The 25,954-nt window shown below is 31.8% G+C and overlaps 2 protein-coding genes across 3 annotated transcripts in view; both read left to right on the forward strand.

The window, feature by feature from the left end:
• LOC126881939 (zinc finger protein 227-like) overlaps positions 1 to 25,484 on the forward strand; it is a 63,642-nt gene extending 38,158 nt beyond the window's left edge. Inside the window, exons 2-3 of one of the 2 annotated variants that reach the window (XR_007697062.1) lie at positions 5,265 to 10,985; positions 25,191 to 25,484. Coding sequence is in view for 1 of the 2 variants with exons in the window: in XM_050646675.1 (XP_050502632.1) it covers positions 5,265 to 5,995 (731 nt within the window). In the remaining variant the exon portion in view is untranslated. Of the gene's footprint in view, positions 1 to 5,264; positions 11,276 to 25,190 lie in introns of those variants that run through there. The other variant, XM_050646675.1, reaches the window with a different exon arrangement.
• Positions 17,485 to 23,510, forward strand: LOC126881940 (uncharacterized). Its single transcript, XM_050646676.1, has one exon. It carries the CDS (start codon positions 18,785 to 18,787, stop codon positions 20,084 to 20,086), a length of 1,302 nt encoding a protein of 433 aa, XP_050502633.1. The 5' UTR covers positions 17,485 to 18,784; the 3' UTR covers positions 20,087 to 23,510.
• Positions 25,485 to 25,954: the final 470 nt, after the last annotated feature.

Genomic DNA, 25,954 nt, shown 5'->3' on the forward strand with positions numbered 1-25,954 from the left:
TATATATATATATATATATATATATATATATATATATATATATATATATATATAACAAGGAGAGGTTAACGCGAGTTAGTAGATATCGGCATGGCTCGCAACAATGAAAATACAAAATATGCATAAGATGGAATGCAACCACAGACACGTGTTTCTGACTATTAGTCGTCATCAGTATGGTATAGCCAAACAGGAGCAACGCAACCAATTTGTGGCTGTAATGTTAGAAGACCCTCAGGATTCGAGAGCAACAACCAACACATCCACGGAGGAAGCTACAGCTACCTGAGGAAAGTAATGCCAAACGTCTAAAACGTTTTAAAATCAAACAAGGAGAGGTTAACGCGAGTTAGTAGATATCGGCATGGCTCGCAACAATGAAAATACAAAATATGCATAAGATGGAATGCAACCACAGACACGTGTTTCTGACTATTAGTCGTCATCAGTATGGTATAGCCAAACAGGAGCAACGCAACCAATTTGTGGCTGTAATGTTAGAAGACCCTCAGGATTCGAGAGCAACAACCAACACATCCACGGAGGAAGCTACAGCTACCTGAGGAAAGTAATGCCAAACGTCTAAAACGTTTTAAAATCAAACAAGGAGAGGTTAACGCGAGTTAGTAGATATCGGCATGGCTCGCAACAATGAAAATACAAAATATGCATAAGATGGAATGCAACCACAGACACGTGTTTCTGACTATTAGTCGTCATCAGTATGGTATAGCCAAACAGGAGCAACGCAACCAATTTGTGGCTGTAATGTTAGAAGACCCTCAGGATTCGAGAGCAACAACCAACACATCCACGGAGGAAGCTACAGCTACCTGAGGAAAGTAATGCCAAACGTCTAAAACGTTTTAAAATCAAACAAGGAGAGGTTAACGCGAGTTAGTAGATATCGGCATGGCTCGCAACAATGAAAATACAAAATATGCATAAGATGGAATGCAACCACAATCTTATGCATATTTTGTATTTTCATTGTTGCGAGCCATGCCGATATCTACTAACTCGCGTTAACCTCTCCTTGTTTGATTTTAAAACGTTTTAGACGTTTGGCATTACTTTCCTCAGGTAGCTGTAGCTTCCTCCGTGGATGTGTTGGTTGTTGCTCTCGAATCCTGAGGGTCTTCTAACATTACAGCCACAAATTGGTTGCGTTGCTCCTGTTTGGCTATACCATACTGATGACGACTAATAGTCAGAAACACGTGTCTGTGGTTGCATTCCATCTTATGCATATTTTGTATTTTCATTGTTGCGAGCCATGCCGATATCTACTAACTCGCGTTAACCTCTCCTTGTTTGATTTTAAAACGTTTTAGACGTTTGGCATTACTTTCCTCAGGTAGCTGTAGCTTCCTCCGTGGATGTGTTGGTTGTTGCTCTCGAATCCTGAGGGTCTTCTAACATTACAGCCACAAATTGGTTGCGTTGCTCCTGTTTGGCTATACCATACTGATGACGACTAATAGTCAGAAACACGTGTCTGTGGTTGCATTCCATCTTATGCATATTTTGTATTTTCATTGTTGCGAGCCATGCCGATATCTACTAACTCGCGTTAACCTCTCCTTGTTTGATTTTAAAACGTTTTAGACGTTTGGCATTACTTTCCTCAGGTAGCTGTAGCTTCCTCCGTGGATGTGTTGGTTGTTGCTCTCGAATCCTGAGGGTCTTCTAACATTACAGCCACAAATTGGTTGCGTTGCTCCTGTTTGGCTATACCATACTGATGACGACTAATAGTCAGAAACACGTGTCTGTGGTTGCATTCCATCTTATGCATATTTTGTATATATATATATATATATATATATATATATATATATATATATATATATATATATATATATATATATAACGCCAAAATGACCATTTTCAAGGCTTAATGACTCGGTTATAAATTATTATTATGAAAGTCAAAAAGTGACTAAATAAAAGTTTAAATCCCCCCCCCCCCCCCCTCCCTACATGATCTTGCAGAAATTTTTGTCATTAATGTATTACTAAGCTGTTATTTTTAATTAATCAGCGCTAACAGCGTATTGAGGCGTGCATCTTACTCGCACTCACATTGACGGCCGCCTCCATACGCTGTTAGCGCTAATAGTTAAAAATAACAGTTTAGTAATAAATTATTGACACAAATTTCTTCAGGATCATGTAGGGGGTGCTTTAAACTTTGATTTAGTCTTTTTCTGACTTTCATAATAATAATTCCTAACAGAGTTAAAGCCTTGAAAATGACCATTTTCGCGTTTTTCAAATTTTAAATCGCGTATAACTCGACAACAATTAATTTTAGACAAAATTCATAAGAGACCCTTTTTGGTCATAATATTCCAAAGAATCTAAAAAAAATTGGTACGAAGTGAAAAAATTGATTTTTTGAATTTGTTTAAAAAAAATTGTTTAAACAATTTTCCGACCGCGGCACCTCCCGGCACTCTGTGTATTTGTTATAAGGACCTCTTTTTAAGAAAAACGTTTGTGCAAAAAAAAAATGATCGGAATAATTTACCTAACGGGGGCGACGATACAGTCTGGACTATATGGGATGTTGCCTGTTACAAATATCGTTCGGATATCGCTTTTGGTATGAGAGCTTCCTTAGAAGTAAAAAGGTTACGTAAATTTCAAAAAGGAGAGCTCGAGAAGAAGACACTCCAACCCCAGACATTTACAGGGAAGAGTTCGAAAAACTATTTACAAAAGGACTCCATTTTCTAACTGAAATTCCTTTGTATGCCTCACGTAAGTCTACACTTTGTCGTTCAAGACATTTACAAACTGGTGTCGGACCAGAACCAGCGTCGTCTACTGAAATAGATTAAATAGAATGGGCTTAAACGTAGACAATAAGAAACGAAAGAAAATGTATATTCAACTGGATAATAGGATAAAGAGTGCAACAGAACTATTGCAGCGCTCTTATGATATAAAATCATTTTTGGTGTCCGTGGCAAATATTCAAAAATTTAACTAAAAAAAAACAGAAAAAATATATAAAAAAAGCTAAAAAAAGATAAAAAAATAAAAAAAATTAAACATGCCTATGATTCATCATAGCCAGTCCTAAGTCTGGATAAAATGTGAAGGATTTTTTTAAATGTTTGTACTTAACTAATACACGTTAAATATAAAAAAGACATGAAAGCATCTTAGGGAAGGAACTCCCATTTTTAAATTTATAATACTTTTTAACATTTGACACAAACAGTAACGTATTCAATTTATATAGAAATAATCAACAATTCGCTAATATTTTATTTATGTGACATTAAGGTTTATTAAATCAACTATCTTCATTTTTTTAAGTTAGTGCACATAATCTCATTAATCTCTCAAAAGAATCAAGTTTTTTTATATCAAAATACTTTTTGCCGTAATAAAATTATTAGTAAGCATTTTCTCCTCTTATCAACGTCTATGGTAAATATTATTTAAATCTTACAAAAATTTGGTTATAGAATTATTCATGTGATAGTGGTAGAAAAAGGTAAAAAAATTATTTGTTTATTAGGCAATGACCGCACATGCAACGATAAAATCAACATATTTTTGTATGACCGCAAATGCAACGATAATAGCCGTGATCGCAAATGCTACGACCGCATCTGCAACGACACCATTTTTTTTCTAGGCCTGATAAGAATAGTGTAATTAACTATTTAGATGGGAAATAAGCCACAATTATATTTATACAAATTTTTTTCAAGGTAATTGTGGCTTATTTCCCATCTAAATAGTTAATTATAAAAATGCCACAAGGAAATAGCTTCAGAACAACGTTAAGAATAGTGTATATTTATTATCTATTAAAATCTAATGTGTTTCATTTTTATTTTCAAAAGAACTAACATCTGTGAAATTCTGTGAATTATCTACCTCGACAAATCGTATAGACATCTGTTTCTGGGTGCATGCCTTGTTAAATGATATACCTCCCTCTGTTTCAGCTACTTCTCAGCGCCCTGTAATCCTATAAAACTCTTCATAGCCTTCGCCCTTCATAGATAAAATTTTAGTTAACTGTACTTGATACCGAACACTCGTGGAATACCGGTCCGACTCCGATATCATCCGAGTAGATACAATACTCAAAATCAAAATAGGTACTCTAGGTCTGGATCCCGCGTATGAAAAAAAAGTTGATAAATAGCAAGCTGAAAATTTGTTAATAGCTTAAGGGTGTCTAGTCGGACAAACTTTGATATAGGAGAACACTGGAACAGGGGAAGTTTTAATTGTAGAACAGGTTAAAAATTTGGAACGGTCAGACCACGAAAACGGCACATGTATTTTGTCCGACAGAACAGACTTAAACTCTCCGAACAGAGATTAAACTCTCATGCAAGAATTCGACTGCTATTTATCACCAAATGGGCGTTTTAATGAGTGGAACATGTAGAATATGTCAAATGACAGGAGTTGTGACAGGTGATAAATAGCAGTCTGATTTTTGCATGAGAGTTTAATCTCTGTTCGGAGAGTTTAAGTCTATTCTGTCGGACAAAATAAATGTGCCGTTTTCGTGGTCTGACCGTTCCAAATTTTTAACCTGTTCCACAATTAAAACTGCCCCTGCTCCAGTGTTCCCATATATCAAAGTTTATCCGACTAGACACCCTTAAGCTATTAACAAATTTTCAGCTTGCTATTAATCAACTTTTTTTCATACGCGGGATCCAGACCTACTCGCTCTGATACGATTGGTATGCAGTAACAAAGTAATCAGAGTAATAAAAGTAATCAAAGTAACGATTTACCTCTCTGTATAGTAATCGTTACTTTCGGTATTCGTAAGTAACGAGTACTTTGTAACGAATAGTTACTTTTTCAACATCACTAGTAAACAAACATTCAGTTGAGGAACAGAATAATACCGATTTGATTTAAAATATTTTAATGTACTCATAATGCTGAAATTTACTATAAATTTTTTAATAGTGACCAAATTCCATTCTAATCAACAGTTTTCTGGTTTGTTTATACTTATACCACTTATAGTAGTTTAAATTTATTCCACCAGAAGTCAGATACTTTGTTTTTAATCGTGAATAAGCAGCCCCTGTGTGATTGCAAGGAGACATTTTGATATTTGAAAAGAACCGAATTAGAGATCAGAATAAACTCGTTGTACATAAAGTAAAGATATGTTCTTTTACTACTAGCTACTAAATATTGAAAATTTATCTTATTTACCACCGGATTTACCTTACAATAGTTTTATATTTTTATTTTTATTTTAGGGTTACGTCAGAATAAGATTCAAACGAAATTCGAAAAATCGTTGGTAAAACACACCGGAAAAAAGCTTTATAAGTGCGAATTTTGTTCTAAGCAGTTTAGTCAAGAAGTAAATTTGAAAAATCATTTAAGGGTGCACACTGGAGAAAAACCTCATAGGTGTGAGATTTGTTCTAAGCAATTTAGTCGAGGTGAACATTTAAAAACGCATTTAAGGGTACACACTGGGGAAAAGCCTTACAAGTGCGAATTTTGTTTTAAGCAATTTAGAGGGGCAGGAAATTTGAAAAAACATTTGAGAATACACACTGGAGAAAAGCCTTACAAGTGTGAAATTTGTTCCAAGCAATTTTGTCAAGAAGTAAATTTGAAAAACCATTTAAGGGTGCACACTGGAGAAAAGCCTTACAAGTGTGAGATTTGTTTTAAGCAGTTTAGTCGAGATGGACATTTAAAAACGCATTTAAGGGTACACACTGGAGAAACGCCTTACAAGTGCGAAATTTGTTCTAAGCAATTTAGATATGATGGAAGTTTAAAAAATCATTTAAGGGTACACACTGGAGAAACGCCTTACAAGTGCGAAATTTGTTTGAAGCAATTTAGAGAAGCAGGAAATTTAAAAAGACATTTGAGAATACACACTGGAGAGATGCCTTACAAGTGTGAAATTTGTTTGAAACGATTTAGAGAAGCAGGAACTTTAAAAAGACATTTGAGAATACACACTTGAGAGATGCCTTACAAGTGTGAAATTTGTTCTAAGCAATTTACTAGGTGGAAAAACTGGAACTAAAACTGGATATATGGTTTATCTCCCAATGCATTAACTACAATGTATTTCCAAAGTTCTGTAAAGTAAAAACACCAGGAAACGTTCCAGTCACCCTAAAGAACACCTTCCAGCTTAAAATATTAAAAAAGGAGATTTGTAACCATTATGGAAAACTTAACTTCCTAAACTGTAAGCTTAAGGTAACATATGACTCTTTACTTCATTCTATAGGCTTTGATAACCTGAGTAACTTTTTGAATGATGTTCAGGACAGACTGGACAATGTAACCTTTATTAAATTCAATACACTCAAATCTAAACTTGATAAACTCATTCGTAATAAATCTATTTCACTAAATCAAAATAACAGGAACAATACCAAATTTTCCAATTTTTCTTTCCACCCAAGACTTAAAAATCTCTCTTCAGTTGTCTTTAATAAAAATGAACTTGACTTACTAAATCTAGGACTCAAATACTCCATTCCAAGAAAAGTTTCTGTAAAAGACCTTCAGTCTTCCATTGTCTCTCCATTGAGCTAGATATCATTATTCAAAATCTTTCTGTTCCGTTAAATCAAAAAACCTCTATTCGTAATTCCTGCTTCATAACTATCAATAAATTCAAAAACAAAAATATTTCATCTTCTACATCTTTTAACACTTCTAATCACATCATCCCACTGAATACATCTAGTAACTTGTCCTTCAATTTACCCTCTACTTCTCAAAACTCTTTGCACAATTCATCTTTCCCTCAATTCTCTGAAAACAAACGGAATATTCATCTTCAAACCCTTAATTCAATCAAAAACAAAATCAAAACCCATAATCTAATCATCAGCAAAGCAGACAAGGGTAACTGCTTAGTAATCCTAGATCAAACGTTGTATAATGACAAGGTCATTACTTTTCTTTTTAACAATAACTTCATTCCACTAACAGACGATCCTTCAAAAAAGTTCATCAATAAACTGAGACAACCTGAAACCCTTTGCAGAATTTTTTTCAGAACAGTTTGCTCCTCACTATAAAATACCAAGCAATCCTTTGACACTCAGACTGTATGGTTTACCTAAGATACATAAAGAGGGCATCCCCCACCCGTCCAGTTGTTAGCTTCATAAACACACCAGTATCTATCCTATCAAAATTCATATTAAATCTAATTAACAACTTGACGAATTTCACCCCTCGCTTCTCAGTCAAAAACACCAGTCATCTAGTCAACAATCTCCAACAAATAAACCTTCGTCCCAACATTACTATGCTTTCACTTGATGTTAGCAACCTTTTCATTTCTGTCCCTAAACATGAAACTATTAATTGGTACATTCTCTTTTAAGAACCAACTCTATTACTACGTCTACTACTAATTCCATCATCCAATTACTACAATTTTGTCTAGCTCAAGACTTCTTTGTATTTAATAATAAATTTTATAGACAACCTGATGGCCTAGCCATGGGTAGTTGTTTATCCCCTCTCTTAGCTGATATTTTCATGGATCATTTAGAATCCACTCATATTATAAAAAAATCTGGAAATACTCCATTGGTTTAGATATGTAGACGATATTTTGCTTTTCATTTCCGGTAATTCTAATTTAGCTGACCTTTTGCTTTCTAAAATCAATCAAATCCACTATTACCAGATTAGAGGACCATTTCGATTTAAGTATCTATAGGAAACCAACACAGACTGATCATGTCATACCTTTATCCTATAATCACCCTATGTCACATAAATATGCTGCTTTCCATAGTTATATCCATAGACTTAAAACTATTCCATTATCTCCACCAAACTATGATAAAGAACTTAATATACTTCGTCAAATAGCGTTTAACAACGGTTACGATCCTAATCTTGTCTACAAACTTATTCAAAGGAGACACCTTAGAGTCTTGAGAGAGACTGCTTTCCCTAGAGACTTGACCATCAAACCCTCATGCTTCCTTACCATATTTTCATCAACGTCTTTCTGGAGACATTAGATATATTCTTAAAAGAGCAGTTGACAATACTCACATTTCTTTCAAAGTATCCAACAATCTAGGACAGTGTCTTACCAATTCTAAAGACTCTATCAACTACATGGATCGTAGTGGTGTGTACAGATTACAATGTTCTGATTGTGACGTTACATATATAGGTAGGACCTGTAGATCCCTATCTTCTCGCTCCTTAGGCACACCAAAAGAGAGAACACTTCTACTTTCTCACAACATCTTGTACAAAACAAACATACCCTTAATATCCCAGAAGATGTCTCATTATTACATAATATTTCACAAAAAAACTTCCTAAAATTGGACCTGTATGAAGACTTAGAAATAGTTAAAGAGAAGCAAAGAAGTCCTGTGTCAATCGCCATGTGTCATTTAACCGAGATTTTCAACCAACCGTCAACTTTTTTCATAAACCACATCTGATACAATTTTCTCTTTTCTTTGCTTCACCATTCATGACTTCCACCTACATCTATTTCACTCCCAATTGTCGATAAGCAACATCTTACTTTAACTCTTTAATATTCATTTGTACTTCATCCTCCCACATTCTCATTATTTTACACCAGCTTTACTTTTCCAAAAAAAATTTTTAGCTCCTACATCACATATACCACCACATTCATCAGATTGAGTCTCATTCCAGTCAACCTCTTCTTCTTAGTCTTATCTCATAGCTTATCGATTAGATAACTCTCATATCATAACAACACACTACACATCTTCCATGGTCCAATATCACAACATACTCTGTCAGACTTTTCATACCTTCCAACTCCCCCCCATATTTTACGATCACTTCATTTACAACCAATTTGATGTCAGGTCTCTGGAGTTTCATCAAGTTACTCTAGTCTCATTCTCAGTCAGATAAAAAACAAAACAGTATTTCTATAATTATCATATCACTTTTTCCATCATTATCCAATTTATGTTGGGTCGACTTCTAAGCAAGTTATCAGTAATAGGTCTGGATCCCGCGTATGAAAAAAAAGTTGATTAATAACAAGCTGAAAATTTGTTAATAGCTTAAGGGTGTCTAGTCGAATAAACTTTGATATGTGTGAACACTGGAACAGGGGCAGTTTTAATTGTGGAACAGGTTAAAAATTTGGAACGGTCACAGCACGAAAACGGCACATTTATTTTGTCCGACAGAACAGACTTAAACTCTTCGAACAGAGATTAAACTCTCATGCAAAAATCAGACTGCTATTTATCACCAAATGGGAGTTTTAATGAGTGGAACATGTAGAATATGTCAAATGACAGGAATTATGACAGGTAATAAATAGCAGTCTGACTTTTTCATGAGAGTTTAATCTCTGTTTGGAGAGTTTAAGTCTGTTCTGTCGGACAAAATTAATGTGCCGTTTTCGTGCTGTGACCGTTCCAAATTTTTAAACTGTTCCACAATTAAAACTGCCCCTGTTTCAGTGTTCCCATATATCAAAGTTTATTCGACTAGATACCCTTAAGCTATTAACAAATTTTCAGCTTGCTATTAATCAACTTTTTTTTCATACGCGGGATCCAGACCTATAATCAAACAATTATCCTTTAATTAATACTCTTAGAATCGTACACATATGTACATATTACATACTATTTTGTGTTCCTAGACGTCCACACGTATAAGGCCTTTCCCATTATTTGTCTAATTGTATTGATTATTTCATTCATAGGAGATTCTGACCAATAGAAAGCTACAGAAATAAAAATTAAACTGATTATATTTTAATGATTTTAACTTCCAATCGTATAGTAAGATATTTGATCACGTGTTTAATTCTATCCAATCAGATTAAAATTATACTGAGAATTATCTGCTGTAGAAAATTACCGATATAATTTTTTTAAGTAGATTGTTTCTATTTAATGGCAACCAGTTTCCTGGTTTTGACAACTGTCATATTTAAGAAAATATCCATAATATACGTATTAAAAAATTATCTTAGGAATATCACACGACAGTAAAAATAAATAAGAAAATAATGCTTCATTTTTACTCAAATTTGTTGTCATTGGGCAATAGCCACTCGAGTCCTGCGGGCTCTCGTGTCTATTGCCAAACAACAAATTTTCGAAAAGGTGTCGCATTATTTTCAATTTATTCTCACTCTCTTGTGATATTATACCCGATAATTTTTGATAATTTCCCGTCGTCAAGTATATTACGTCAGATGCCCTTCGTTGCTATGAAAAAATACATTCAGAGACATTAATGACAATTAATGTTTTAAAAATTATGAAAGTGATGACTTTCAACCGTCAAATATTTATAACAACTGTGTGTTTAATTGTACTGATTTGTACTTAAATAAATAAATTACAATAAAATTTTGGTTTTGAACAGTTTTATTCATGAAATAATCGCAACAAATTGCACTCGATCTCTAAAATTAATATAGAATTTTAGAGCTCTTGTTCAATTACTACTGATAATTTCACACCACTAATACAACACCTATTGGTATTGTTGACTGCATAACTTCTGGTAACGTAAACATTTTATTTTCCTATATGAATACTTAATTAATGGATTATTTCTAAGGAAAAAAATGTTTTCCATCTTTTTTCGAACATCTTTAATTCTAATATATGTAAATTGGATACTGTTTTTTATCTTAAACATTCAAAATAATCTTTAAACGTTGTGGCTGAAGTAATAATACAACTAGGTTACATTGACAGTTCTTAATGTCATTTTGGGTTGCTTTTGAATTAAGTTGTCAGTTGGTCATTGAAATTCAATATGTGAGGATTTCTCCAAAAAAAATTCCAACCACGTGGGAAGAGTCCTGTGTTGCCCTGGGTAACATCCAGGCATATCTTTAACATCAGATGATCTTTATATAAATATGTAAAACAACCATATCATTTACATTTGAAGGGTTTTTACCCAATACATTTTGGTGGCTCAGGCATGCAATTTTTGTAAGTATGGTCTATTGTTTTTAAAACCTCTGTCAATTTTAAACTTTTCTCTAAATTAATTAGGTTATACTTAATTTTAGTTTTAAAACGTTTTGTATTGTGACCCTTATTTAGGGTATTTTAATATATACCTTTTACAAAAAACTTGGTATTTTTCATTTAAAGGTACACACTGGAAAAAAGTGGGTGAATCCAAACCAAGTGATCCAAAGGTGATTGCTTGACTATTTTTAATTTTTTTTATTTTTATATCTTTGAAACATCAGTCTATAGACTGCATACATTTTATTTTTTCTAATGTATAAACATTCTCAATTTCTTTGCAAAACGAAAATGCAGCAGCTGCATAATACTCTGGTTAAAGCGGAGAGTGCAGGAAGAGTCTATACCGGTTTCGGAGATCTTTTTCCCCTCATCAGTAAACCCATATCCTCTTCTCTCCGCTTTAACCATTTACCATAGCTTGGGCCTTCCCGAATTGCAAAGAAAGAAATGTCACGGATGAACTATGGCCATCTACCGAAAAACAAACTAAGTTATCAATCGAAGTAGCGCAGAAAACGACAATAAATATCGCCTCCGTTCCACTAGATTGACAACAGGTGGAATACTTTGGTTCCTCGGCACCCTGTATGATTTATAAATTTTGAAAATCTCAGGAGGTGTAACCAAAGAAAGTATTCCACCTGTTGTCAATCTGGTGGTACGGAGGCGATATTTATTGTCGTTTTCTGCGCTACTTCGATTGATAACTTAGTTTGTTTTTCGGTAGATGGCCCTAGTTCATCCGTGACATTTCTTTCTTTGCAATTCGGGAAGGCCCAAGCTATGGTAAATGGTTAGAGCGGAGAGAAGAGGATATGGGTTTACTGATGAGGGGAAAAAGATCTCAGAAACCGGTATAGACTCTTCCTGCACTCTCCGCTTTAACCAGAGTATTATGCAGCTGCTGCATTTTCGTTTTGCAAAGAAATTGAGAGTGTTTATACATTTTAATTCATTTACTCTTTTGTTTGAGTATTAAGGAATCTTTCTTGTTGGAGCTTTACCACGCTGGGTAGATGAGTTGTGAATTATTTGAAATTCTCTCATATTAATTTCCTCGGCACCCTGTATGATTTATAAATTTTGAAAATCTCAGGAGGTGCAACCAAAGAAAGTATTCCATCTGTTGTCAATTTGGTGGTACGGAGGCGATATTTATTGTCGTTTTCTGCGCTACTTCGATTGATAACTTAGTTTATTTTTTTTTTAATTTATGTTGCCGATGGCCGCCATTTTTGTTTCAGCATATCAATCATTTTCACGGAAAACATGGCTTCACTCTTTAGCCAATATTTTGACTTGGGTTTGTCCTAGAACAATAAATCAAAAACCAAACTTTTTAGAAAAGTATGCTTTAAAAAATGGTCTAGTGCATTATTTAATTACAAACTACCCTTAAGGCCTTAATTGGACCTCAAAGTTTGAGAAGGTAAAATGATAAAATTCCATTTTCAGCATTTTTTAATTAATGAAAAAATTCCATTAATGGTTTGTAATTTTTTCTGGAAAAAACATCCATACCTACTTTAAATGAGAAAAGTTTGAGCTTTGAGACTAAAGTAGATTTTTTCAAAAAAACTCAAAAATGTAAATTTTTGAAAAATTTCAAAGTTTGGCCCTTTTATCTCTGATCGGCACGCATGTAAAAAATTAAAATTTGGTTGAATGTTAGCTCATAACAAGTAGAATAAGTGGTAAAAATTTGGAGTTGTAGACTTAAGGTATTCTTTTTCTCATGATCATCTTTCAGTGCGTCACAGTTTTTCGATTTCTTTCTAACGCATTAAATTGTATGTGACATAAAAAAAGGCGCGTCGGTGATTACATTTCGTCGGTGATATTTATAACATTTATTCTAGTTATTCTAGTTGTCGATAGATGGCGCCATAATAAAAAATTTTTTTTTTTTTTTAAATTAGATAATAATATTACAAATATAATCTGTATAATTTATAAGACTATACAAATCAAAGAAAATACCATTTTATAAATGCAAGAAACACATTTGATTTGTTTTTATTCCAAATTGAAAATAAAATGTGACAACTGTCAGATTTAACTAAAATGTCATGTTAGAATAAATGTGTATTATCACGGACTTACATTTTTTCCTATCATTTGTTACGCACTGAAAAATGATCATGAAAAGGACAATATATAGGAGTTACAGGCTTGAGAAAATGGTCAAAAATCATTAATTTGAGCGTTTGCAGGCAGAGTAATTAAAATTAAAATAAACTGTCTAATTAAATAAAAGTTAATGTATTTTCACCAAATTTTACAATGAATACAAATTTGTACTATTTTATTAAATATTTACTCTTTTCATATTTAGCAGTTCCGAAAATAACAGGAAATTTTCATCACATAAATTGAAAAAAAAACTAGTTAGTACTTAACGACCTTACCAACTAAAATTAGACCTACATAGGCTTGGTAATTAATTTGAACCAATAAAAAGGTAATTGGTAATATACAATATTTGGTTAAATATATATTTGATTTTGCCATGGGGAAAAGCTGCGATATCTTCTGTACCTACTGTATAGAGTATAGAGGAATCCTGTATCTACTGGAGCAGTTCATGTCGTTGCAGGTACATATTATGTCTCTGCAGGCAAAACTCCTCTGTCCTTGTAGTGACAGAGCTCCGTTCAGTCTAACCTGTAGTGTTGTGCAGTAGGTACACGGTATCATGTAAGTATTCTTGCATCTTTTTTATTCATAATAGATTCAATGAAATGAAAAATATAGGTGTAAACAAACCAGTGTATTTTATATTAAAGCTAATATAAACTCAAGTGTTTTAAAACATCTCAACAAATTGAATTTGCCTATAAGTGGATGTCAAACCAGGATCAGAAATATAAAATATGAGGGCATTAATTTCTGAATACAAAAAAAAGATAAAAGTTAATTAGGTTTTTCCATAATGTATAAGTATTTTTTTATTTAATTTTAAGTTCTGTTGTTTAAGCTAAATTTAGGAAAAATATGTTTTGTGTTATGATTTTATATTTAAAAATATTCGTTTTATTTTGAAATTTATCCCTTAGTTTCACCAATTGCGCTAACAATTTTTGGAAAATTTAAAAATTTTTGTGAAATGTTTAGTCCTGTCGCCAGTGGGGGTACAACGGCCTCCTTAATTCAGATGGACTTACCCAAGTTTTTTTTTATATATTTTGACCCGTAGAACACGAATTTTTTGGGTAACAGTCGATCCGGATGTCGATAAGATTGTTATAAACAAAGAACTTGAGGAATCATATAACAGCGATTTTTCGCAAAACAAAATATGTTTTTGTATTTTTTGGGCCATTCTAAGCAAAAAATGATTTTACAAGTTTTTTCGTAGGATGCATAGTTTTCGACATAAAAGCGATTGAACTTTCAAAAAATCGAAAAATTGCAATTTTTGAACCCGAATAACTTTTGACTGAAAAATAACATGTCAATTCTGCTTATCGCATTTGAAAGTTCAAGTCAATTTCTATTGGTTTTGATTACTTTCATTGCTAAAAATTAATTTTTTTATTGTTAAACAAACCTATAAACACATGGTGATTGAATGATGTTTTCAATGCATTTCTCATTTGAAATCGAACTAGTAGGCGCGCATACATACAATCTCTACGTGGATTAAGTATTAAAACGCATGCATTGGGCACGGGAAACATGTGTTTATGGCTTTGTTTAACAAATAAAAACTTAATTTTTAGTAATGCAAATAATCAAAACCGATAGAATTTGACTTGAACTTTCAAATGCAGTAAGCAGAATTGCTATTTTATTTTTTAATCAAAAGTTATTCGGGTTCAAAACTTGCAATTTTACGATTTTTTTAAAGTTTAACCGCGTTTATGTCGAAAACTATGCATCCTACGAAAAGACTTGTAAAATCATTTTTTGCTTAGAATGGCCCAAAAAATACAAAAAAATGTTTTGTTTTGCGAAAAATCGCTGTTATGTGATTCCTCAAGTTCTTTGTTTATAACAACTTATCGACATCCGGATCGACTGTTACCCAAAAAATTCGTGTTCTACAGGTCAAAATACATAAAAAAAACTTGAGTAAGTCCATCTGAATTAAGGACGCCGTTGTACCCCCCCTGGCGACAGGACTAGTTTATCTTATAATTCCATAAGGTTCCAAGCATGTTCCAAGTCATAGCCACCTTTACTTTACAAGCCATGAAGAGAAAAAGGCAACATCGCAATTGATGACGTGCGTAGTCCGACTTTCGGACTACCGCTTTTGAAAACACAATTTTAAAGTAGAAATTATGGTAAAATTTATAGTATTTTTTGAGTCGAACAAGAAAATATTATTAATTAGAAGTTTGTACAAAATAAAATTAAAAGTACTTCCTTGTAAGTAACGTTTATTATACAAAAAAAAACCAATAACAAGAATATACATGGGATTAATTTTTTTCGAATCCTAAGAAAACTAATGAGTATTTTTCAAAAATTTAAACACAGAATGAAAGATTACGTTAGGACCGAGGGCCGAAAGTCCCTGAAAACTTCTATGTTTATTTTAATAACTTACAGGGGCGAAAAATTAAGAAAATTTAGTGTGACTTTTAGTTTCAAATATGTCATTCAAAAACAACCTTTCATTCATTCTAAGGGACTTTCGGCCCTCGGTAATAAAGTAATCTTTCATTCAGCGTTTAAATTTTTCAAAAATACTTATTAGTTTTCTCAGAATTCGAAAAAATGATTGCATTTAAAATACACTGAAAATTTTGACAGGCGTCAAAATTTTGCATTTTGTTCCTTTCCCTTTAAAGTTTTTCGCACTTATTTAGAAACATCCTGAATTGGAAAAATGCGAGGAACTGCAGAAGGTTTTAACTTAGGATTCGTTAATTTTTCTACATGTTTGTTGCCTTCCTTATCTACCCATTCTCTAACTCTCTCGATGTCATCAGAATAAAAATGTTTGGCACATACTACCGCTGATGTTCCAATAACAAAATTTTTCCTGTGGATACACTGTAACCAAAGTTCTCGCAGCTTTGGATCCTTTGGAAATAAAAAAGTGCTTTCTGGTTGTTCATTCTTTTTAAGACTGCTATCGTAATTGCTTTTGCACTCTGGCACACAGCAACGGCTTGGCATCTACAAAAACAAAAATTATAAGTAGGTATGCCGTATGTAAAATACCAAACTTAAAGAAATTTATATAAACTTGCGTGCATAGAAATCAGCCCCCTCAAAAATTTGGTAATTTTTGATGTCTCGTATTTCCCGAACCTGTTGGCCGATTTAAATTGATTTTTTAATATGTTATAGCCTGATTCTTTAACAATACCCCTGTAATAATATTGTTGCTAAATAAGTAAATTTTCATTGTATATATACCGGGTGTACGAATTAAACTGTCTTTTTTTTTCAAAGTTCGCATCACCCTATGGAATATTCATTCTAAGGGACTTTGGGCCCTCGGTGATCAAGTAATCTTTCATTCTGCGTTTAAATTTTTCAAAAATACTTATTAGATTTTTCAAGATTCGAAAAAAATGATTACATTTAAAATACATTGAAAATTTTGACAGGGGTCAAAATTTTGAATTTTGTTACTTTCTCTTTAAAGTTTGTCGCACTTATTTAGAAACACCCTGTATTGATAAAAGACATATTATCTAGTTGTTAAAGTAGCTAACTTTTTTTTATTATCCAACATAAGCGAATGAATAAAAAACAGAATGTTAAGAAAACCTGAGGCTATAGTTGAGTTTTAATTTCACTATTTTATAAATGCCCGTTATACAATAAAAAATTAACTGCTTAGCAACAATATTATTACAGCGGTATTGTTAAAGAATCAGGCTATAACATATTAAAAAAATCACTTGAATCGGCCAACAGGTTTAGTAAATATAAGACATCAAAAATGACAAAAATTTTAAGTGGACGCATTTCTATATGCACGTAAGTTTATATAAAAAAATATTATACTATAAAATAAATTATATAAAAATATATTATATTGAACTAAAATCATCTTAATACATACCTTTTAATATTCTTTATAATTTGGAGCACGAAATATTGTAAAATGTTTGAGTTTTTCTGTAAATACAGTGAATATTATTTAAAAACATTTAAAAATAAATGAGAACTGTCAGAATTAACCGGTCTACGCTTAAATGTTGCCAAGTTTCAACTTCATGGCTTGTAAAGTAAAGGTGGCTATGTCCAAGTACAAGGCTAGAGAGATCATGGGACAATGGCTAGAGAACCTTGGATCATGGCCGCATAGCCCTAGCAGCTAAGGTATTTAACGTAAATAAGGAAGCGGCAGAAGAAGAACATACTTAACCTAAAAATCGACGAAGCTTAATTTGAAAATTTTGCAGTTGGTTGAAAGCATAGATATATAATACTCTAGATTGCGCCTTACGATCTTAAAATGGGTGACGGTTGCGACAGAGATAAATGAGCCTATTTGGTCGGTAGTCTCTTTCTAATTCAAGGGGAGTATCGACGACGTCACTATCCTACTCTGTCGTCGAGTATTTTAGATGGTTTGACAGTTCGAGCGGATGGCGACGAGAACTGGTCGTTTGTCTTCGGACGTGGATAATCCTGGTTCGAATCCCATACCAATCTTTACTTTTTTATTTTTTATTTAATCAATATTGCGTTTATTAGATATTATTACATCTCTAAAGTAAATCTATGCAAAGAAATATATAACAAATAAGAAAAACTGTGTAGGTACCTATAGATTTTTAACAATATAGAAGCCAATGTTATTTTTTTAATAAGTTAATTGTAGAATAGTATAAAGTAATTGTTAAAAATATTCGTAAAAAATTACCAATAATTAATATCAACATAATGTACCATCGATTTATTAATTGAATCGGTCATTTCAAAAACAACATGAGTCACATATTCCTAATTTTACAGAAAAGCAAAGAAAACTAACTATATAGTCGAAAGATGGATGAAATGGATGACATCAAAATTCAGAGTTATATTGTAGTTTTGTTCCTAATGTTTTTATTGGACTGGTGTCGTTTTTGCACACAACGTTTATCTTAAAGGAGTCTATTCCTCTCAAAAAGTTAGTTTCTGAAAATTGTGGACTTTGCTGTTTTTGAAATGACCGATTCAATTATAAGTAATTAGACATTATTTTTATTTATGAAACTATTGTTACAATTTTTTAAAAAAGTAGAAGCAAAACAAACATTCACATCATTCGAATAAGGACGAATTTATATTAATAACGAATGACTTTTATTTTACTATGAAGTTCACAAATTATGTATTCCAATATTAACGTACTATACATACATTTATTATCTGCTAGATTTACTTAGGTCCATTTTTCAGATGTAAAAATATCTAATAAACGCAATATTGATTAAATAAAAATAAAAAAAAGTAGAGTTGGTATGGGATTCGAACCACGATTATCCACGTCCGAAGACCAAAGACCATTTCCCGTCACCACCCGCTCCAACTGTCAACATATATTACTCGATAAAGTGGGATATTCACGTCGTCGATATTCCCCTTAAATTAAAAAGAGACTACCGACCAAATAGGCTCATTTATCTCTGTCGCAACCGTCACCCATTTTAAGATCGCAGGGCGCAATCTAGAGTATTATATATCTATGGTTGAAAGATAACTCTCAACTTGTATAATTTAATCGATCAACGACTTTAGTGTATGTACGTGTACGTTTATTTTCATTTATATAAGATAATTAGTACGTACACAATATCATGAATAATCATTTGAGTGTAGACGAGTATTGTCTATTTTTTCATGCTAATATTTGTCATGTTTGCAAAGGAATAGAACATTTGAAAAGATGCGCTCAATGCAAGAGTGTAGCATATTGCTCAAAAGATCATCAGAAAATTGATTGGAAATATCACAAAGCCTTTTGTTCGGCTTTGACAAAAGTCAACGATGAGTGCTCTTTCATTGATGTAACAAATTTTGAGGAGTTTCTTACAGTAAAGAAGATGAAGTACAGATTATTGTGCCAATATTTAAATCGTGGTTTATCTAACTATGAACATCAAATATGGATGTTCCCAAGATTTTGTGAGATCTGCTACACAAGTGATGTCCATGTTGAATGTGAGAAGTGTAGAAGTGTTTTCTTTTGTTCCGAAGATCACAAGCTCAAATTTCAAAGTAAACACGAGAACTTCTGTAAGAGTTTTAAACTGAATCTGGAAATTGGACTATATCCAATATTTAATGATGTTCTTACAGTTGAATTAGATGCAAACACAATTTCCAGCAGCGTTTCAATCTTACCATCTACTCTAGAAGAGCTAACTGAGTTATATGATAAAAAGTTCTCAAAAGGGGATTTTATGACTAAAATTAGAAAATACAATTGTTTGTCACCAGTTGCCACAATACTATATGGACTTGAAAAAATTGGAACAATATCTAATAGAAAAATTGAGAAAGATGCGCTTAACATTCATTTTGTTGGAGGTGACATGTATGAAATTGGTAGATTGTGGTTACATATGGCAGAACTTATATTTCATTGGATACCGAATCTACATTTATTGGATTTTATTGTAATAGGACCTAACCTGAACCATAATGGCAGCACTGATAAATTTACTTTTCAATTGTGCAAATCGTGTAAGAAGAGAAAATGTAAAACAACCGTAACATTTCATACCCAGCTTTATCACAACGTGGTGGCCCAATTGAAAAAACCTGATGTAGTCGTAGCCCTTAATAGTGGTATACATGGTAATCAGGTAGAAAATTTTTTAAGCAGGAATGACAATCTTCCTGAATATTTGTGGAAAGAAAGCATTGAATACTTGGTTCATAATAAAAATGTACCTTTGATACTAACTGCTTATATTTTGAAAGAGCTGACAAAAGATATCGAAGCTGTTAAGGATCATGCCAAATCTGAAGTAAAGGTGTTAGTTGAACCACATAGAAATCCATTTTGTGATAGAAAGCCATGCAGGGACTTTGAGAGTCAAGAAGATACATTGTTCTTTATTAATGGCTATACAGCTGTCTTAGCCACAGTGTAAACTTTTGTAAAATGAGATCTGATTCTCTATATACTTGTTTTTCACGATGTTAAATCTCTAACAACCTCTAGTAGATTTCGACAGAACTAGTTTCGTGGAGTATTTAATTGCCAAATTTCGAAATTTCAAATGCCTGAAAAATATTTATTGTTTATGTTTACATGTTTTAAATTAATTGTTATGTACCTACTATAAAATTAATAACATGGAATCTTCTCATTTCAATAAAAGTTGGCATCAATGTTGTATAAAAATGTAAATAAAATCTGCTCATAGAGTAAAATAATTCCATTCTTTTCTACTTAAAAAAAATGGAGCAAATATTATTGATCTAAGCTTGTGGTTTAGAAGTTATTTTAAAATATTACAAGAATTTTTATACTTGCAGTGACCTCTTTAAAAAGGACAATTTCATTACTGCAAGTAAGTAATTTATATAGGGCTTTTCATCGATTCTCATTTGTTTCGAGCTTCAGTCATATGTTGTACCTATACATCTTTTCACCTATACATTTAATAAATTAACCCATTCTCACGAGATACAGACTTTGAGAATTCAAATGATTTTGATTAATCGATGGGATTACTTTTCCAAAGTGAAGATTCCAAGTTGATAATATATAGGGTGGGCCAAAGAAAACAGTCCACCTCATTATTTAGCAGTAGTTATTGGGTTTTAAGGAAATGCTGAAAGAGGTCGATTTTTATTTTTAAATTACAATTTTTTGATATATATTTCATACTAGTGATGTCATCTATCTGGGCGTGAAGACGTAATCAATGATTTTTTTAAATGGGAATAGGGGTCATGTGGTAGCTTATTTGAAAGGGTGTTTAATTCTGTATTCAGTAATATAAACATTTACATAATTATTTATACAGGGTGTCCAAAAAAATTTAAATTAAATTATTTGACAAAAAAAAGAATTTATGTAATTTATTTAATTCAAAATACATTTTATTGCTATCAGAAGTCAGAAATAAACATTAACTTTTTGCTTAAATTAAATGTTCAAACTTCCAAGAGGTAGGTGGCTGGCGAGAGCTGGCTGGAACATTGAATTTAATCGAAAAGCAATGTTTATTTGTGAAATAAACATTTGTTTCTGTTTTTGGGCAACAGTAAAATGTATGTTGAATTAAATAAATTACATAAATTCTTCTTTTGTTGTCAAATAATTTGATTTAAAAAAATTTGTTTGAACACTCTGTATAAATAATTATGTAAATGACTGAATCGAAAAATAAACACTGTTTCAAATGAGCTACCATATGACCCCTATTCCCATTTAAAAAAATCATCGATTACGTCATCACACCCAGATGGACGAAGTCACTAATATGAAATATTTATCAAAAAATTGAAATTTAAAAATAAACATCGACCTCTTTTGACAATTTCTTAAAATCTAATATTACTGCTAAATATCGAGGTGGACAGTTTTCTTTGGCCCACCCTGTGTAACAATTACCCAATAATAATATTACCCAACATTTAATTTGAAACATTTATGTCCGGTTTCACCAACAACTATAGTTATTCGTTGAATAAAATTTATTAGACATTTATATTTTTTTTTTAAAAAGACTGTATGACTTGTACACACTTCTAAGTAATAGTTATATTTTTATTTTGTTTCATACAATTTTAATAATCTAAAGTTAAACTGAATTTACTTTCTTATAAATATTTACAGCGAGATTAACTTGCCAATTTATTTGAAGAGTAAATATTTATTTGATAAATAAATAAAATAAGTCTTATTTGACGTTAGTAAAATAGAGAAATGTCAGTTTATTGTTCAAATAACTTTATTCATAGAATAAACTACTATTTGTTTTTGGAGAAACCTGGCATTTAAACTCAAACAATAAATACTTTTTCGTGCATTTGAAATTTCAAAATTTGGCAATGATTTGACATTAAAAAGCTCCATGAAACTAGTTCTGCCAAAATCCACGACAGGTTGTCATTGTGACAACATTGCGAATATATTTAGTATTATTTTTCAGTTTGTAAAATTTAGTTTAAATAATTTTGTTATATATACAGAGATATATATTGCATAGAAATCCATTTTCTGATAAGCCATGTAAACTGTTTGAGAGTCAAGAAGACCCATTGTTCTTTATTAGTGGTTATATGGCTGTGGTAGATAAAGTGTAAACTTTTGTAAAATGAGATCTGATTGATATATATATATTTTTATATAACTAGTTATTTTCCAGTTCGTAAAATTTAGTTTAATAATATGTTATATAATTTTGTTAAATACAGGGTGTTAGTAAATAAGTATGACAAATTTCAAGGGGTAATTCTACATGAAAAAATAATGACAGTTTGCTCTATAAAGTCCACAAATAATAACAGTCCGCAAATGCTTTGTTTCTGAGATATTGGGTGTTGAAATGACTCTTAAAAGTTGGCGATTTATTTATTGTTCTAACACCAGTTGATATATACAAATGAAATTTGGTCGGTTTTAAGAGGAAGTTATTTCGCATTTTTTGACATACATTTAAGAATTTTATATTCACCATTGGCGCACCTATGGGTAGTGGTCTGAAATATTTTTCAGAATAAAAAATTGTATGCCACTGGGATATTTCAAATTAAAAATAATTTTTGAATTCCTCATTCAATTTGTGAAAAAAATCTATCTTCCCTTTTTTTATACGACGCGCCGTTTTCATGCGAAAGCTAAAATATCTTAATGCTTACAAAGTATTCGACGTAAGTTTATATACATTCATAGATAAGATATTTTTGTTTTTTTTTATGAAAACGGCGTGTCGGATAAAAAAGGGAAGATAGATTTTTTGTCACAAATTGAATGAAGAATTCAAAAATCATTTTTAATTTCAAATACCTATCTCAGTGCCATACTATTTTTTTTCGTGAAAACATTTCAGACCATTACCTATATGCGCACCAATGGTGAATATAAAATTCTTAAATGTATGTCAAAAAATGCGCAATAACTACCTCTTAAAACCCACCAAATTTCATTTGCATATGTCATCTGGTTTTAGAGCAGTAAGTAAATAGTGAATTGGCAAGAATAGGTAATAACAGGTAATTTCAACACTCCGTATCACAGAAACAAAGTATTTGCGTACATACATTTATAGAACAAACTGTCATTATTTTTTCATGTAGATTTGTCCCTTAAAGTTTCTTATACTTATTTACTAATACCTTTTATATAGAAATGTATATTGCATAGAAATCCATTTTCTGATAGAAAGCCATGTAGACAGTTTGAGCGTCATGAAAACCCTTTGTTCTGTATTTATGGCTCTATGGCTGTGGTAGCTAAAGTGTAAACTTTTGTAAAATGAAGTCTGATTGATATATATTTTTCACATTAGTATAATTTTTCAGTTTGTAAAGTTTAGTTTGAAAATACATAATTTAATATAACCTTGTGTTTTGTTTTTATATAACATGGCATATACACATAAGAATATTGCAAAAGTTAATTTTCAGTAGTAATTACACAAGAGCTCTAAAATTATCGAATTTTTCCCGAGTGACACTTTGACAGTTTTAATTTCAGGACCCGAAGGGGAGTGGAATTATGTCAGTGTCACGAGGGCAACAATTCGATAATAATTTTAGAGATCGAGTGCAATTTGCTGCGATTATTTCATAAATAAAACTGTTTAAAACCAAAATTTTATTGTAATTTATTTATGAAAGTACAAATTAGTACAATTAAACACACAGTTGTTATAAATATTTGACGGTTGAAAATCGTCATTTTTTAAAACTTTTAAAACATTAATTGTCATTAATGTCACTGAATTTATTTTTTCGTAGCAACGAAGGCTATCTGACGTATTATACTTGACGACGGGATATTATCAAAAATTATCAGTAGTAATTGCACAAGAGCTCTGAAATTATTGAATTTTTCCCGAGTGACACTTTGACAGTTTTAATTCCACGAGCCGAAGGCGAGTGAAATTATGTCAAAGTGTCACGAGAGCAAAAATTCTACATTAATTTCAGAGGTCGAGTGCAATTTGTTGCGATTATTTCATGAATAAAACTGTTCAAAACCAAAATTTTATTGTAATTTATTTATGTAAGTACCATTAAACACACAGTTTTTATAAATATTTGACGATTGAAAGTCATCACTTTTATAATTTTTAAAACATTAATTGTCATTAATTTCACTGAATGTATTTTTTCGTAGCAACGAAGGGCATCTGACGTAATATACTTAACGACGGGAGATTATCAAAAATTATCGATTTAATTCAGATTTCTGTAGCTTTCTATTGGTCAGAATCACCTATGAATGAAATAATCGGGTATAATATCACAAGAGACTGAGAATAAATTGAAAATAATGCGACAGTTTTTCGAAAATTTGTTGTCTGGCAATAGACACGAGAGACCGCAGCGCTCGAGTGGCTATTGCCCAATGACAACAAATTTGAGTAAAAATGAAGCATTATTTTCTTATTTATTCTTACTGTCGTGTGATATTCATGAGATTATTTTTTAATACGTACATATATTATGGATATTTTCTTAAATGTGACAGTTGTCAAAACTAGGAAACTGGTTGTCATTAAACAGAAACAATCTACTTAAAAGAATTCTATCGGTAATTTTCTACAGTAGATAATTCTCAGTATAATTTTAATCTGATTGGACAGAATTAAACACGTGATCAAATATCTTACTATACGATTGGAAGTTAAAATCATTAAAAAAGAATCACTTTTATTTCTGTAGCTTTCTATTGGTCAGAATCTCTTACGAATGAAATAATCAATCTAATGGAACTGTCTAGGTATGGAAAATCGACCACATATATCATTATTCAGAGCTGCTGTCAATAAAGTCACACAGTACGGTCTTATAGCTGTACAAATCTTTGGTATACGACCTAGTGCTATGCTACTTTTGGTATATAATCTAGTGCCATTATTTAACATTTGTAGCCATGCTGGATTGTCAGGAGCTCTATTATTTTTTATTTTATTGAATAGTTCATTTACTAATTTCTGATCCAATATAATTCTTTTTTGTTTTAATTTGTCTTCTTTCAGTTGATATTTTATTGTTTGGTATAGTTTTTTACAGTCATCATAATGGTGCTTTTGGATAATTTTGATACCCTTAGAGGGCCCCAACATTCTCAAGCTGCTTACATCATTCTACTCCGTTAGAGTAGATTACCCTGGGAGTTTCAATTGGGAGCGGGGCCGCCGAGAGGGATGAACGGGCCCCGGTAACGAATGAAGAGCGGCCTCCGGAAAAAAGTGACGAACGAAATAAATTGTTTAATTTTTATAGAAATAAAATTATAAATAATAAGAAACATTTCAAATATACATTTTATAAAATTTTGATTAAATATATTTGTAATATTGAAAATATTTTTATAATGCAGTGCTTTTCGAGTCTTCTGATTGGCACATAATTATGTAGATCATTTTGGAAAAATCACATAATTTTACCAAATCATTCATTCTCAATGCACAAAGTTGAGGCCAGTTAACCGATCCTTCTTCATTGTAAATCTCATACCATTTTTTATGCGAAAAAAACAACTATGTATAAAGGATCTTTCCGCTCCTGTGACTGTCACCGGATATTAGGAAATAATGATTCCAATGTGAGATGTTTAATTTTATTAAGTAAATCCATTGGAAGAGTTAAGATTCACGAATATTATCCTTGTATATAAGATCCTTAGATCTTATCTAAGATTCCTTAGATCTTAAATGAAAAATTTCATCTATCAATTCTTCACTGATGTCTTCTTTAAAAAATTCGATCAATACCTACTTATATATTTTAGTCGATATAACATTTTACCATCCGATATCGGATTTGCACATTGT

Source organism: Diabrotica virgifera, chromosome 3 (genome assembly GCF_917563875.1).
Source record: "Diabrotica virgifera virgifera chromosome 3, PGI_DIABVI_V3a".
NCBI lineage: Eukaryota > Metazoa > Arthropoda > Insecta > Coleoptera > Chrysomelidae > Diabrotica > Diabrotica virgifera.

Excerpts from the sequence above, each read along its gene's own strand:
- LOC126881940 (XM_050646676.1), top strand. The coding sequence starts at position 18,785 with ATGAATAATCATTTGAGTGTAGACGAGTATTGTCTATTTTTTCATGCT.